The sequence below is a fragment of the Berghia stephanieae genome, chromosome 2 (genome assembly GCF_034508935.2).
Source record: "Berghia stephanieae isolate SIO BIC M18660-M18661 chromosome 2, UCSD_Bste_1.3, whole genome shotgun sequence".
Lineage (NCBI taxonomy): Eukaryota > Metazoa > Mollusca > Gastropoda > Nudibranchia > Aeolidiidae > Berghia > Berghia stephanieae.
In genome coordinates this window covers 60,626,623-60,642,951 of record NC_088361.1, presented here as the reverse complement: position 1 = coordinate 60,642,951, position 16,329 = coordinate 60,626,623, and the positions used below count along the sequence as shown (strand labels likewise).

Sequence of the window (16,329 nt, the reverse complement as noted above, 5' to 3'; positions counted from 1 at the left end):
GCCGTTGTTTATATTTGTCACCGTATTTTTTAAATGTATTAAATTAAGGTTATTGCCCTCCCATAAACCGCATTTGTTATTACGGTGTATGTCACTGCTTCAGTGGCTTTTTGTGTGAGCCCATGTTATCTATGTAATTAACTGGAATCACAAATCTTCCCAGATGAACAGTAAAGCAGCAATGGTAAATGACGTAAATAAGAGATGCCACAGCTTTCTCATTGAGGCAATTTCACAAGTGGAGAAAAGATTGCCCCCGGCCAGAGACATCTTCAGCAGCCTGTCTCTATTGAATCCGTCAACCGTCTTATCTCAGCTGAGACCTCTCTACAATGACTTGCCAATGCATTATTTATTTAAGGATAACATCGGGGCTGCAGAGCAATACCGAAAGTTATTACACGTTGAGTGGGTGAAAGAACCTGTCTTCAATGGGGAGGCCCAACCGATCCTGTGAATTTTTGGTCAGGTGTTTCAAAATGTGAAAACAGTTTGGGGGAGCATCCTTTTAAAGAACTAGCAGATTATGCTCTGACATGCCACACAGCACCAGTGAGTAATGCCATTTGTGAGAAATTATAATAAATAAATTCTCAGTTTATGCTGTTTGTGGCAGCGGTGATACTGTTTGTGGCAGTATTTTTCGTCCAAGTCGTTATTGTGACGCCTTTGAGGCTTTAAATATTAATTAGATTCGTTTTACTGGCTCTGGTAATATTTCAAAATTAATATTTGTTGTGAAATCTGAGTGATACTTTGTGTTATTTTAGTAATGGTTCCCTAATGGGGGTGACTGATAATTGATGAGGAATTTTGATTCTAGTATAATGAGTCCATAAATGTAATGACATTAACTAAGTGTGTTCACTGGTATTCAGTTGTGTTGATTTATTATTGTTATTAATCAATTGATATAATATTTGGTTTTGATTAATTAATCCTTTTATATTCTTCCTTATTTAGTGAAGTTGGTTGTCTTGCGGTTGCCGTGAAGTTGTCTTGAGGTTGGTTTGAAATCAAACATTAACTATTTTTTTTCAAATCAAAGAAACATTAACAATTTTGAGATATACAAGGAACTGTGCTTATTTGTGAAACAAACAATTTTACACATTTGACACTGATAGACATTTGATAGACATTCATCCATCGGAAACGATACCTATCATCTTTGCTGTTCTGCCTTGGTTGCTGTCATCATATTATGTGTTGACTTTCCATGAGTACGGAAACACGTACAAGTAACGTCACTATTTCTTGGAACCGTCTGTGACTCACTTCGACAAGCGAATATTCAGATATCCATTCTTATTTTATTACATCGTAGAATACTATGATTGGTTTGTATTAGGATTTAGAATGTTATGCCGAATGTGAAAGGAATGTTACTTGGCTCTTGAGATCTCAAAAACTCTTTTGGGTTTGTAATATGAGAGAAATCAGTGCTCGCTCCCTCACTACATTTATTTCACTTAGGACTTGCCTGATTCTGTTAAAATTCTATAGTAGACATGAAAATGTAAAAGCCCATAATAACACCATCATACACAAACGCAAACGAGCCATATCGCAACAATCAAACGATAACAAACCTTCTCAGTGCCGATCTCAACCGATACTGATAGCAGATCATGAAGATTTACCATCTACGTAATATCAATCCAAAGACGATGAGGATGACGAAGTAAAACGGATTCGAACGGAACATTCCTCGGCCATAAGGATTCACTCTTTAGATGGTGGACACCACTCCTGGTATACAATAGACTGGGGTGTGGGTTTAATGCGAGATGAAGTGTTGCGAATCTTTAGGAGAGAGCCGAATCGGTTCAATAAACTATTCCCACTCTTTTATTTTAGAGAATAAACGAAGTAATGAAAAGCGACTTTTTCATGCTTCCCGTAATAACGCTATGGTTTTAGATTTTCCGTAACTCATCAGTAATGCCAAAGACTTTGACAACTTCGTATAATCGACATAATCAATAGTGATGGAGTCGACCCTTTCGAAAGAAGAATTTACGTCAATAAAAGAAAATTGAGAAACCACAAAACATTTTTATGAATCTAGAGGTAAAGGACACAATTACTCTTTATAAACAAAAACACATCTGTCCAATAAGGGTATTGTGAGGACTTATTGTTTGAAAATGTTACACCTTTGACCTTTTTACAATGTGAACATTACATCTTAAATTAGAGAAGAGAAAACTGATTATTAAAATCTACACGTTTAACGTGCGTTGAATCTGAAGAACACACTTTTCGTTTTCCTACACTTCCGGATTATAATTAAGTGGTTTGATAATAGGTGACCTGACGTCACGTACGCCAGACAACGAACCGGCTGGTTCTAAATTTTAAAAAAATCATTGATGGTTGGAGAAAGGAAGAATCGAAGAATCGCTCGTAAAACAACTTTTATTTTTAATATGGTCCAGTGTTTCGTACCAGATTGTCTTCACCAGTCAGAGAGTCACTCCTGCAAATTTTATAGGTTTCCAAATGAAGAGGCAGACAAAAATTGAGGATAAAGTGGATCACATTAGCCAGGTAAGCACATGTAGGTAATCATATGCCTTTCTATGGTGTGTATTTGTTGTGAGCTTTTCTCAGTTGTCATGGTGTTCCGATTTTGTGAATTGTGACGTCATGTCTTTTATCAGCCTATATAAGCGACAGTCACCTTTTACTCCCTCTCTTTGTCATAATGGAATCCTTTTTAGAAGTATCGTTTACGAATCATCCTAAACCTAGGTATGTGTACTTAGTAAATCGCGTAATCACCCACTTCGGTGGCGACTACCCAGTCAAGTGGAGATACACGCCTTGTGCATATTATTTATTTATTTCATTTCTCATCGTGAATGAGATGTAAAAATCTATTCACGACAATTGGCGCTGCGACTAATAAAGATTTTTGAAATTTTCACTGTGCTTTTAGTGTAATTGTAAAATTCTGAACCCTGCCATGAAAATCGTGCAAGGAGACACCACGTGCATGGGCAGGGGGATTAACTTCATAAAAAAGGAGTTCTGTAAACAAATCTGTTGTTAGCATTGTTCTAAAATTTCAACGAATTATGTTTAGAGGCGCCACGATGTTTTTTCTCTGGACTAGGTGGGAGTTGCTGGATGCTACTCAGCCAGAGAGGTTTTAATTGCTATTTTTGCAGCCGTTTTAGGGGTCGGCAATTCTCAACTATTTGTCAGTATTTCAGTAATCTAACTATAATATTAGAGAAATTTTCACTTCACAAAAAGGAACGAAGTATTGGTGGGTATCATTCCCAATTTCAATGAATTGTTATTGGGAAATGCTTCAATTTTAATGGCTTGGAGATAAGATCTACTATGCATTATTCCTTATAACTATCTGATGATCTGGGAAATCACTCATAGTATAGGTGTCAAAGTTAAAGAGTACACGTTATAATTAACTAATTTCATCTCTCATTATGCAGCATCATGGACCGCCGCACGGAAAGGCGGGTAATCCAGCTAATGGACGAATTTCAGGCTTTTAGAGATGCGAAGGGGTCACCGAGAGACACTGGAAGGGAGTAGTATAGGAGTGAGAAGGTGAAGTAGTTTTCGAGCAGTGAGCAAAGCCAGTGGTGCAAAGGATAATAGTAAATAAACTGTGCAAAGCGTAATAGTAAAAAAACTAATGTGGATCAATATGAAGTAGAATCGATCGAATTAGTCATTTTTAGTATCTTAAAAGAGTCTCCAAATCCAGTTACAGCATCAGCAGCTGAAATTGTAACCGACGTTTGTTTCTTTCAGACAACTTTACTGTTTATGTAACAATGGAGCCTACAACAATAGGAAACAGCGGGATTCGTATTAGTGTTAGTGACTTCAATGGTTTCAATAAGTTTCATATTCGTTATTATGAGGAGGATGAAGGAGGGAATCTCATACCTCAGAGGAAAGGTATTGCCTTGGACGAAGATGAGTGGAAAGAGCTAAAAACTTATATTTCCAGGATTGACGATTCGTTGCACCGACTAAGTGATCGGAAAAGAAAGCCTGATCAAAAAAATATAAAAAGAAAACTAAAAAGGAAAACTGAGAATACTAAAAGAAGAAAAGAGGACAACGAACAAGAGTCCAGTGACAATAATTAGTGGAAATATAAGCATTTATTTTTGTGTTTTTAAAAAATTTGTCATAGAAATCATTTTCAAAAAAGTCGTCTACAGTAGGATCGGCATCAACCTCATTTAACTCAACTTTTTTTTTTTCATTTTGATTATTTAAGCAAGATTATTAACAAAGTGACTTTTAGTTCGAACTTATTCAGATCACAATGGAAATTTTTTTTGAAGACTGTTCTTTTCAACTTAATGAGAAAATAGACGAAATAATTATTCAACAGTGTGATGATGCCGCCTAATATCAGAAAACCAACTGGCCCATAACTGCCACACATTCGACACCGATGAAAAAATTTAACTTTTTTAATGATCTTTTTGGATTTGTTCAATGCGATATCCGGGTCCCCCCCCCCCCCCCCCCCCCCCCCCCTCACTTGCATACATACTTTTCTGACTTACCACCGATATTTAAAAACACAATGATATCTAGAAATGACATTGGTGACACGATGTGTCGGTTTGCTGAATGCAATAAACTATTAACTCAGCCTAGACGTAGCCTGATCTCTATAGTTTTCATGGTCAAGGGGTTTTACTCACTACGCCATAACTAAAATGGTACTTGAGTCATGGTATTATCGTTGACAAAATTGAACAGGTAATCGAATACACACCTAATAACAGCATTTCAGAAATTGTTCAAACAGTATCCGATACTAGACGGGAAGGGGATAGAGATAAAAAAGACAGCGTGTTAGCGGAGACCATGAAGCTTATGGGAAATTCCGCATATGGTAAGACATTCGAAGGACTTGATAAACATACACAATTTCTAAAAAGATCAATTGTCCGTTATTCAGAAAAATGACGCTTCTTACTCATAAACTACACGAGAGTCCGCTAACAAAACTGTACACTGGCGACTTCCAATTCAGATAGGTTCAGCCGTTTATTCGTATGCCAAATTGAGAATGTTGGAATTCCATTACGACTTTTTGGATAGGTTTATCCCAAGGGCCGATTATCAACTTTTTGAGATGAATACAGACTCCCTCTATGCAGCGTTTAGTGCAGCTGATTTGATGGCACGGAAAGCCGGGTAATCCCGCTAATGGCCGAATTCCAGGCTTTTAGAGATGCGAAGGGGTCACCAAGAGACACTGGAAGGGGATGTGGCAAGGGCCGGGGGAGAGGAAGAGGAAGGCAAGCTTCCCCACAGAGCAGATCCTCATACACCCGCCGTCGGGACTCCAGGTCCCAACATCACCGACGAGACAGGCCCTACCATTACCGACCAGAGCATCACCAGCACCTGGCCTCATTAAGGTCAGAAACAATTGGGGCCTATGAAATGAGGCCGGAAAGACCCCCCTATCAACTTCGATCCGCTGATACTAGTAGCTTGTTCCATAGGCGAGCTATAGCCAGTCAAAATGCCCGCTGAGAAGGCGCCTCGCGTGGCAAAATCCCACGCTACCCTAAACATGCAAGCGTTGTCAGCAGCTAGGGATAATTTTGAAAACCTAGACCAACTGGACATGATTCAGAGGTCAGGAGAAATTGGGTTTGATTGGATAAAACGGGGCACTAGAAAAGAGCAAGAACGTCTAGTGGAGAGCCTTATTGTTGGTGCAAACCCCCAGAAACCAATTATCTTGCATGTCAGGGGAAAGAGTCTGATGTATTTGGGAACAAGGCATATATGCACTGTTTGGAATTTCTTTCTCAGAGACTATGTAGAGAAAAATTCATTCAATTACACGGTTTCTCATGTAGCAGTACCACCCTACACAGATGGCCAAATATTTTCCCTAACACTTTCTTTAGCTACTCTGGTTTAGTCAGAAACTTTGGGCTGGAACAAATAAAAGCAGTACAGGAAACCCCGAGCAACAGGCTCCTGCTTGAAACAGACTCCCCCTACCTGCCATTTCATCCCTATATTAGACGTAACCGTCCACATTACTTAAGGGAATCGCCTAGAGTCATAGCAGAATTAAGAGGCAGTAGTCTTGATGGTATTTTGAAAGCCAACTCCAGAAATGTTAGACTTGCTTTTAAAACTAAAATGTAATGTGGTTTTTTTTTTTATTTTGTCCTTTGGATTTGCCGTAATGACCAGTACATGGTATAGTAATCCATGATTTATTGTTTTACAGGCGCCTAAAGGACACCCCCTTCCATGTACATAGCGTTTATATATATAACCCAGGAGGAGGAGAGTATCTCCTGCAGATTTGTATTTATTTCAAGACCCCAGGAAGGGAGATTTATTGTTTGTTTGTTATTCCCCCTGTTTTATAGCATATCAAACACATCAATTATTTCCTTTCAAATTGCTTTCATATCATTTTCATTTGTTATCCATCTGCTTGATTTCATATATGTTTTGTCTACCATTTCCTTTTCATACATCGTAACACCTTTGTAATATTAATAGATCAATCTTTATTTAAATTCAACATCTTAAAGTATTGGGTATGGTTATGGTTCCTGTTCAGTGTTTTCTCTTATTTTAATCACAAGTAAATAAAATTGAAAATTGCACAACATAAGCAAAAGGTTTAGTAGAGTGCGTACTTTGTGACGGAGATATATTGGCATACTTATCCATCTTAATTCGTCATCATTGATAATATCAGTTTCTCTTCTCAAAAATGATGAAATTATTTCCAGATGCAATCACTATAATATCAAATAAATTTTAATGTAGACATTCTATGATCATAACATGCACACATAAGAAAAAAAAAAGAGAGGAAAAAAAAAACAAACAACAAACACCCCCCCCCCCCCCTTCCGGAAAAACAAAACAAAACAAATAAAAAAAACAAAACAGAACAAACATACAAACAAAAAAAAAAAAAAACCGAAACCAAAAACAGAAAAACTAAACGGCCAAAAAGAAAAAAAAAGAGACCCCTTCCCCTCGAAAATAGGTGACCCACCATCTCAAAACGGTATTATGTCGGGATGAACTAGGTGATGGAAAATGTATTTTTAGCCATAAATATGAAATTTAAGGTTAATATCTCTACTAAATGACGGAGAATAAATACAATTTATTTCATTGCAAAAGAGCCAAAGATCGTAATTCTTACCATATTAATGGTAAACTCACTTTTCATGGTCCAAACCATCCCGACATAATACCGTTTTGAGACGGCTGATCACATATGTAAAGCAGAAAATTGGGATGGACGAAGTATTTCTGGTATCGAATTAGAGCATTTGGTAGCTAATGTACTTTTATGTCATAATATGATCCAGAGACGAAAACAAAGAAAGGTAATGCAATCTCTAAATACTGTCAGATAAGCATGTTAAAGCATGCTCTTACTTTCTCCCATTAAACGGTTTCAAATTATAAATCTGACAATTGCAAACAACCTGAAAGAGATTTCGTAATACCACATATAAAAATCGTCTTTGTAAGATGACACACCAGAGAGAGGGTTATAAAATATACACTATGTTCATTCGTATTCTGTTGGAATGAATGTTCTATATTTATCCACCATTAGTAAACGCCAACCAATTCACTCATAACCTTTATAATGGTGATAAAACTCATATTCACCAACTGTAATTGTAGTAATTCCAAATATATATATGTATAAGAAAACAAAATTGCGTAAAAAGACTTAATGAGGCAGAATTGGAAGTTTTGCATAAAATGACATTATTGATTGCACAAAGAATACAATTGCAGGCATACAAGAACTATCAATATTTCACCAATAGTTTTGTAAGTCTGCAATAGTGTAAGTTACTCATTTTGTTAATTTTATGAACATTTTAAGTTTAAACATTTCAAAAATAAGCTTAACGTTACAATAACATAGGATGAGAACGTTGTGACAGAAACGTATAAAACCACTTTACATTTTTACAACCATCTGTACATTTATTAAAAACAAACTTACATCTAATAAGCTGAACTGTTGTTCCTGTAGTAATTTCTCAATATGGATTTCGTTCGTGAAGCTGTTGTTTCCACTTTGCTGCCGACGTCACCAAAATTATTGATGCGGGATGCCAAAAGCGACTCGTCACGAGTATTTAAAGCAAATGACGTCATGATTCCATCATCTACCTCTCGGACTTTCAGAGCAGGGCCTGACATGTATTCTTTGACTTCCTGATGAATGTGGAATATATCTTCAACGTTGTTTTCCTCTTTCGCTTGTTTTAATCGACCTATTTGAGTCTCTAAAGTTAATTTCCTCGCAAGTAACGTCTCACCTTTTTCATTCAATTTCGTTTTCTCTTTTTCAATCTCCTGATGGATCTTTGCTTCTAGCGCCTTCTCGCGTTCGTTTACGAGATTCCTCAACCTTGCCATACAAGCCTTTGTATCGGCAAGTAGCTCAGTTTTGGCTTTATCCACTGTTTGTGATACATTTTCTAAAGTTAATCTTTTTTCTTCAAGAGCTATTGCTTCGGCATCCATCTCTGCCATTGCTGTCTCCAAAACGGGAGTATATTTTGCCATAGCTTCTTCCAAGTCCATAACTAAATGTCCGTCCACTTCTTTGTGGTTCAAAACAGTACAATCTCTGCACACGGGGCGGACGCACAGCTCGCAGAAAAAGTTGAGCGGTTGGAGATTGTGTTTGGAGCAAAAAGATATGGTGTAACGTTCGGTATGATTGACAAAATCCATCAATTGCACAACCCGGTGATCCGCTGGTAATTTGTGAATGTTGTCGTCAGTGGCGATGAAGTTTGATCGGCAGGTGGGACAGTTGACGCTAACAGTGGTTAACGTTGCTGACGTTATGGTGCGTAGTGAGGATTGCAAATGTTGACGCTGTTCTTTTGCTGTTTGATAGAGTTGAAGCACACAAGGTTGACAGTAGGAATGATGGCAAGGTAAAAGTCGGGGCAAGTTGTCCTGACTAAAGCGTCTCTTGCAGATGCTACATCTCAAGAATTGATCCTCAAATCTATCCTCGTCCATTACCATACTGCGTTTGTTCAAGGACATAGTCGAAGATCGGAGCTCTTCACTGACGTTGACTAAAGTTTGAGAGGAGGTGTGTGTGTTGGGGGGGGGGGGGGGGGGGGGGGGGGGGGGAGAACCCGGGTAAGGGGGATAAGAAAAAATAACATATATATATATATATATATGTAGTGTTGTGTGGTGTGTGTGTGTGTGTGTTATTAAATTGTCATCCTCAAGTGGTCATAGAAAGGCATTCCATCAGAGCTATTGTTACAATAAGACGAGAGGAGGAGATAGAAGAGGAGTGAGTAGAGTGAGAGAGAGAAAGAGAGAGAGGAGAGAGAAGAGAAAGAGAGAGAGAGAGCGAGAGAGATAGAGAGAGGGAGAGGAGGGGGGAGACAGACAGAGAGAGAGAGAGCGAGACAGAGAGAGATATAGATAGATAGATAGAGAGAGAGAGAGAGAGAGAGAGAGAGGGAGGGAGAGAGAGAGAGAAAGAAAGAGAGAGAGAGAGAGAGAGAGAGAGAGAGAGAGAGAGAGAGAGAAGAGAGAGAGTCAGAGTCAAAAGCCTAAGCAATAGAGAGAGAGAGAGAGAGAGAGAGAGAGAGAGAGAGAGAGAGGAGAGAGAGAGAGAGAGAGAGAGAGAGAGAGAGAGAGAGAGAGAGAGAGAGAGAGAGAGAGAGAGAGAGAGAGAGAGAGTCAAACAAGCCCTAGCAATAAAAGCACATTCAGGGTTTCACACCCTCTCAGTTCGTTTTTATCATCGGCCCAAACATCTCAAACGTGAACCCAATCGCCTCAAAATCAAACCCGTTTTCATGTCGGGTCTTTGAGATGCTAAAACTGAATTAATTGTCAAAAATATAAAACTTGGGTAAAATTATGTTTTATTAAATACAATGGATATGGTTTCTTAAAGGAAAAGTAATTAAACTTTAATATCATTATCATCTTATTTTGACATCTAGTTAATCCTGACATAATACCCCTTACATATTTTTTAAAATAGTGCGCTATATGGTCTTGTGGTATGACACTCGCTTTTGGATCAGCAGTTCCTGGGTTCGAGCCTCGCTCGATGCATAGTTAAGTCCTTGGAAAAGGCTCTTTACTCAAATTCTCTCACCGGTTAACTGCCACGCTCTTGAAAAACATTTGGCCAGAAAACTAGTCCTTCAAATATCGATCGATTCAAATGACCCTAATTTTGGCAAAAACTCTCAAACCTGGGACTTCGTGTTGATTAATATCAATACTAACATTAGAAAAGACCACCTTTGAATCCAAAATCAAGAAGAGACGAAAAATGAGAATGTGGAAGATGGGGAGGCGGAGGAGGGGGCGAGGGCGAGAAGGAGGAGGAGGAGGAGCAGAAGGAGGAGGAAGAGGAGGCGTGTGAATGGAAAAGATAGGAGTGAGTAGCGAATTTGGAGGTAAATAATTAAGGAAAGAGGCAGAGTAAATAAATGATGGAGGAAATACTGTGACAACGACATAGATAAGACGGAGAAGAACCATGAGGAGGAAATCGCAGTGAGAGGAGAAAAAGAAGGATAATTAAAAATAGAAAGATCAAGAATGTTCAAATTACTTCCAATCTTAATCAATGATTCTAACACGCCAATAATTATGGGGAAACGATGGTGACATGGCACCGATAATGATGGTGATGAAATATTTAGACGATGATAATATCAATGATGATAATATTGATATAGTGATAAAATGATATTGATAATATTAATAACATTGATGATGAAGATAACGACGATGACGATGATGATGATGATAATCATTGAAGATATTCGATTCGTAATAATTCTTCATTACAGCGATAAATAAACCAAAAAAAATATCCAACAAACCAGATCACCCCCCCCCCCCCCCCACCCAAAAAACAAAACATGAAAAAGAGAAAGAAAATAAAACAAACAAAACAAAAAAAAAAAAACCCAAAAGATATTTAAATAAAACCTAAAAACAAAAACAAAACAAATTCATCACCACCGCCAACACTACAGCAACAACTTTAAAACGTCACGTCATGTTAGAGCTGCCAACTTACGATGAGCCTTTGAGGGCGCCATGTCCGGCTTTTGCCCCATGAAGGTGACCTCGTCGGCAAACTGAGCTGCCTTGGCCATGGTCAAAAGTTAGTGCCTAATGTTGTGGTATCCCTGATACAAGTAGATTGATTGGTGCTCAGATCCAGGAAGACTGGTGAAAGGCGCGTGTGGTAATTCTCGATATTGTCTGAAAATAAACAATATAATATTATATTAAGTATTTTTTCCCCAAAAAGGCGGTATTGTTGTAGTAAATATACTTTTTTGCAGGTCTGATAACCCAAATTCTTATGGGCTAATTGTTGTAATGGACATACTCTCAAACAAATGCAAAATAATGTCCATACAACAATGTTAAAACAGGCCCTTAATTGATCTCTGTTGTTAGACTTGCAAATAGTATGGTTCCGTTAGTATTGTAACGTCTGTCGATGATAGATATTGATCAAAACGCATGTCTGACAGAGGAGGGACTTTACAATCCCCACAGTGAAAAACATAAACAATAATTTAATCAAATTTGTACGATTGAGTGCCAAAACACAAACACACACACACACACACACACACACACACACACACACACACGCGCAAAAACAAAACAAGATCAGACAGGAAAATACTTCAAAGTAAAACAGATAACCTAGACACCGAAATTTAAAAGATCCCCTGATTATTTTTTTCCCCATTTGAGGAAAAAAAATATGTATATTTCCCTTCTGTCTATACCGAATCACATACACTTTCAAAGATCTTTACCTAACACTATATGCCTGAGCCCCAATTGATAAAAATTCTTTGTTTAAAAAATTTGAAAGATCAAAGCCTTTTTCAGTGATTTTCCATGAAAACTAGTATACAAATAAATAAACGAAGAAAGTGATTAACCATTGACGGAGGACAAAATTTCGTCACTAACAGTTTTTAACCAAAAAAAGCATTGATCATGAAACCTGTGAAACACCACAACTATTGCTTTCATTGTGGAATATAGAGCGATAATATGATTGTCACAAGGTGCGTTCGCAACTCGCAATAGATGCAAAGGCAGCTTATGACCTTAAAGTGTGGAGAGGCAGACGTGGATGCTACATTCAGCAACAGAACAATGTAGGTATCTGGCAAGAGAGCCATGATTATTTATTTATAATAAAAGCACGGGGAACAGCTCATAGCTATTGAGCAAAACAGAATAACATAGAATATATGGACCGGAAAAAAAATACATACAAATGAAAAGTGGAAAAGCAATATCAAATCTATACTTAGGTAAGAAGTTTTCAAAATTAACGATACCTCACTCAGGTTACAACCTTTTCACTCATTCCAATTAAAGTGAAATTAATCATAACAATATGGCACAAAAGAAACTGTTCATAGTCCGAAAAGAGAAGGAAATAAAATAAAACTACTTCCTAGCCTCGTCAAAATTACATTGTTCATTTATCGGGCGCTCCCTCCTAGCCCCGTCAAAAATTACAGTTCAAATTGTTCACACACATTTATCGGGGGCTACTTCCTCGCCCCGTAAAAATCCAATATTGTTCAACGACATTTAGCCCCGTCAGTTCTTCACTATATTAGAAGATAGATATTGATAGATTAGTTGTACAGTAAAAATGAAATTAACATAGACACAATGATAGAGTAAGTAATCAATTATTATTTGGACTTTAACATAATTCATTCAATTGAGGGTTACTTTCTCAACTGTAACATGCTTTAACTCGTTGAATTCATTATTCAATAAACCAATAAAACGTTATATTAGCATAAACTTGAAGATAATTGAAATAAATTCACGGGGTCAATTATTTAATCACTTGATAACCTATCAATACATCGCCACAATATCTATTTAAATATTATAAATTTTATGGTATCTCACCGAGCACAAACACAACATACAATATCGCTCAGAGCCCATGACAGGGTACGATACAAAATACTGGCCATATTATTAGACCCTTTTTTACTTTGGCTGCAGTACAGCCTAAAACACAATGCTGGCCAACAAACAGGCCTTACACATATCGCCTAAGAGCCCATATTAGGGTGCGATATAAAACACTGGCCATTTTGGGCCCTTTTTTACTTTGGCCACAACATAGCCCAAACAGAATTCCCAGCCAGCACACAGGCCGTACATGTCTTTCTTCTTTAACCTCAAATCGCAGACTGCCAGTTGAACATCGACACAAGCCAATACATAGGACAGGGTTCCAAAGCTATCTCGGTTGATCTATAAGATTACTGAGAGTGTCTTAACATTGATGGAACATGATAACTCTCTGTTCTTTCATTGCATTCATGGTGTACACCACCCACGGCGAATACAAGGGAGTCCCTCTACCAAAACCCATCCTACACTCACTAATCATTTGATTATATGGGTTGGATTCTACCCGAGACTTTGATGGGTAGGACAACTATCTCCCTTTGTTACCTAGCAGGCATTTCTTACAATGATGTCAGGTGAGAGTAAAGAGTAACTTTGAACCTGGACTGTATATGGTTAAAAATTGTTTTGAATATCAACTACTACTACAATTACTCCCACCACCACCATTATTATTACTATTCCTAAGGCCCCTCCTCATCTTTGTGAGACGACCAATGCGCATTCACACAGGCATAATTCGCGCTTTATACGGAAACGGGCAATCTTCAATGAGCGCGGACTGTTACAGCGTGACAGTCCTCATGAGAAAAACAATGAACATACGTGAAAACCGATCTATACACAAAGCTGGTAAATACAGTAAAGTAATAAAACAGTATTTTCAACCACGCCGTCACTGAGATTTAATCAGAAAATACCCTATATTATCGTTAAGTATAATCTGCATCCCAGTCGCGCCCAGATTGCGACACCATTAAACGCTAAAACACGTACTGCATGCAATGAGACTCCCATGGGCTACTGATACTGAGCACACCAAAATGACGAACCTTCCACAAAGTGGCTTGAATCGAAACACTTGGCGTGTGTGAAAACCAAATGACATTTCTACTACTTCTGTATCCAAATCTACTACTTCTGTATCACCAAGCTCCAAACTGCCAGAGAGATTCTGGAAAAAATAACTATTCATGGCGGCCTATTCGATTTAAAGCGAGAAAATCTTTGTTTATGAAAGATCATAGACGGTCTAGATTAAAATGGAATTGCATGACAATTCCAATGCAAATAGAGGCGATGCCTATTGTTTCTTTATTTAACACAGTGCAAATCCTTCTATGCAAGCTTCAAGGAAGTGTATTATTATGACCTAACCCCTAACTCCCTTTCCCCTCTCATTGAAATCTTGACGTAGATAGACTAGTCATATTTGATAATGCCTTTTTTTTTTTTTTTACCAAAACACGCATGCCTACGAAAAAGCCCCTCTTGTTCCAGAGTGATGACATCCTATTTCCTAGTTTAAATAAATGCTGGTCGTTAATAAAGATCATCCATCTTCGCTTTTTTACGTCCCGTAATCTTAAGAATCTGCATATATGGTACATCCTGCTACTAAAATATATATATACCTTCTGATTCAATATGTAATATATGTATTATCAGTCCTCCGAAGGACTGGTTACATACACACTTCCGAGGAATTTGGAACCGGAAGAGTAGAAAGTGTGAAGTCACAACTTCGCTGCCCTCTTGGCGTATTTTCGTAAACTGCACAGACAAAAAGCTGAGAGTATGACTGGTGTGTCAGCATATTTAGGACGATTAACGTAATAAGCGTGGGGCATGACATTTAATATGCTTCGGTTAAAAAAAAAACAAACCCAAAAAACAACAATCCAAAAGGCTTGCAATCTGTATTTAGGAGGTCAACGTGACTTGAAACACATTAATGAGTTGATACGTTGCTACGGGCATTTTAATACCCTTGTTTAAAAATTGAAGATAACCACCCCCCCCCCCCCCAAAAAAAAAACAAACAAAATAAAAAATAACAATAACAAAACAAACAAAACAACAAAAATCAAACAAAATAAAAACCCGAAAAGAAACAAAACAAACAAACAAAAAATAAAAATAAACAAACAAAAAATAAACAGCTAGGACCGACGTGATAACCCAAATTATTGTGGGCTAATTGTTATAATGGAAATGCTCTTAAAGCAACGTTCAGAGCAGCATTGTTAAAACAAGCCCGTTATTGAGTTTGGTTATCTATCAGACATCCAAACATATGCATCTCGTATGATACATATAAACAGAGTTGTCAAATTTCTGCGTATTAAATGCCGAATTCCGAAAAAAATAATAATTGGCTTTTAATCAAATGGTTAAGCATGGCAACTTTGGGTTAAGCAAGTTGGCTTCTTCTTGGCATTTTTAGAAAATCATTTAATTTCGCCCATCAAGCACTTATTTTCATTATTAAACTGACGAGACAGGTAACATTTGAAGAGCACAGACGAAAACGGCAGTGTCATTTTCTGATTTTGGATGGGTTTAGGGGAGCATATATATTTCAAATTATTTTATTGGTAAGCATTGTAGATAGTAGATTTTATCTATAATATTGTAAAATATTAATTTATATAATAAATGACAATATATTCAAATTTTGTATTTAAATTTGAAAAATAAGTTTTGCAAAAAAAAAAAAAAAAACATATGTAACTCTGGCGTTTCTTGCACTGTGTTCTTGATTTTCACTCTAAGCCAGCATAAAACAAAACAGAACAAACAAACAACAAATTTCTACTTTTATGTCCATTTTAGCAGAAAAAATGTTGCCTGGACTGCATATTATAAATAAAAATTTCCTCTACCATTTTGGCATGTTTCTGACTTGTGTGAATTATCAATCTGGTAACCTTGTAAAAACGTTATCCTTCAGTAACAGACGTGACTAAAACCAAATCCCTAAACTAGATTGATTTATGAAGGGCGGGGGTGGGTGATGGGTGGTGAATTGAATTTTAAAATAATTATTCGTATACCTGTAATGGCCCATTGTATATCAAACTCCAATAATTAAGATGTTTGTGTGCGTAGATTGAAGGAGGGGAGGAGCAGATTTTCATTTTGTACTTAGAAAAAGAGAAGCAAAGGAATAAATCATTCTCTCTCTCTCTCTCTCCCCCCCCCCCCTCCCCCTCTCCCCCAACTCCTTTCTCATCAAACTCGTCATCCTGTCATGTATATTTCGTCTTCTTTCCAGTCTTTATTGTTCCCGATCTCTTATTGTTCATAAGA

At 37.4% G+C, this 16,329-nt stretch overlaps 2 protein-coding genes across 2 annotated transcripts in view; one reads left to right on the top strand and one right to left on the bottom strand.

Moving 5' to 3' along the window:
• Positions 1-5,536: 5,536 nt before the first annotated feature.
• Positions 5,537-6,177, top strand: LOC144963977 (putative metal-dependent hydrolase HI_0454). The gene is made up of 2 exons (XM_078897920.1): positions 5,537-5,784; positions 5,931-6,177. Exons 1-2 carry the CDS (start codon positions 5,537-5,539, stop codon positions 6,175-6,177), a joined length of 495 nt encoding a protein of 164 aa, XP_078754046.1.
• Positions 6,178-6,372: 195 nt separating this feature from the next.
• The window catches only part of LOC144965268 (E3 ubiquitin-protein ligase TRIM33-like), a 14,461-nt gene continuing 4,504 nt past the window's right edge, over positions 6,373-16,329 (bottom strand). The window contains exons 2-3 of the mRNA XM_078900426.1: positions 11,117-11,304; positions 6,373-9,125 (exon numbers count right to left, since the gene is read on the bottom strand). Coding sequence (XP_078756552.1) covers positions 8,032-9,125; positions 11,117-11,195 — 1,173 coding nt within the window. The 5' untranslated portion in view covers positions 11,196-11,304 and the 3' untranslated portion in view covers positions 6,373-8,031. The remainder of the gene's footprint in view (positions 9,126-11,116; positions 11,305-16,329) is intronic.

Excerpts from the sequence above, each read along its gene's own strand:
- LOC144963977 (XM_078897920.1), top strand. The coding sequence starts at position 5,537 with ATGCCCGCTGAGAAGGCGCCTCGCGTGGCAAAATCCCACGCTACCCTA. Across the intron at positions 5,785-5,930 it reads GTCAGGGGAAAGAGTCTGAT|CTACTCTGGTTTAGTCAGAA; the intron begins GTATTTGGGAAC and ends CACTTTCTTTAG.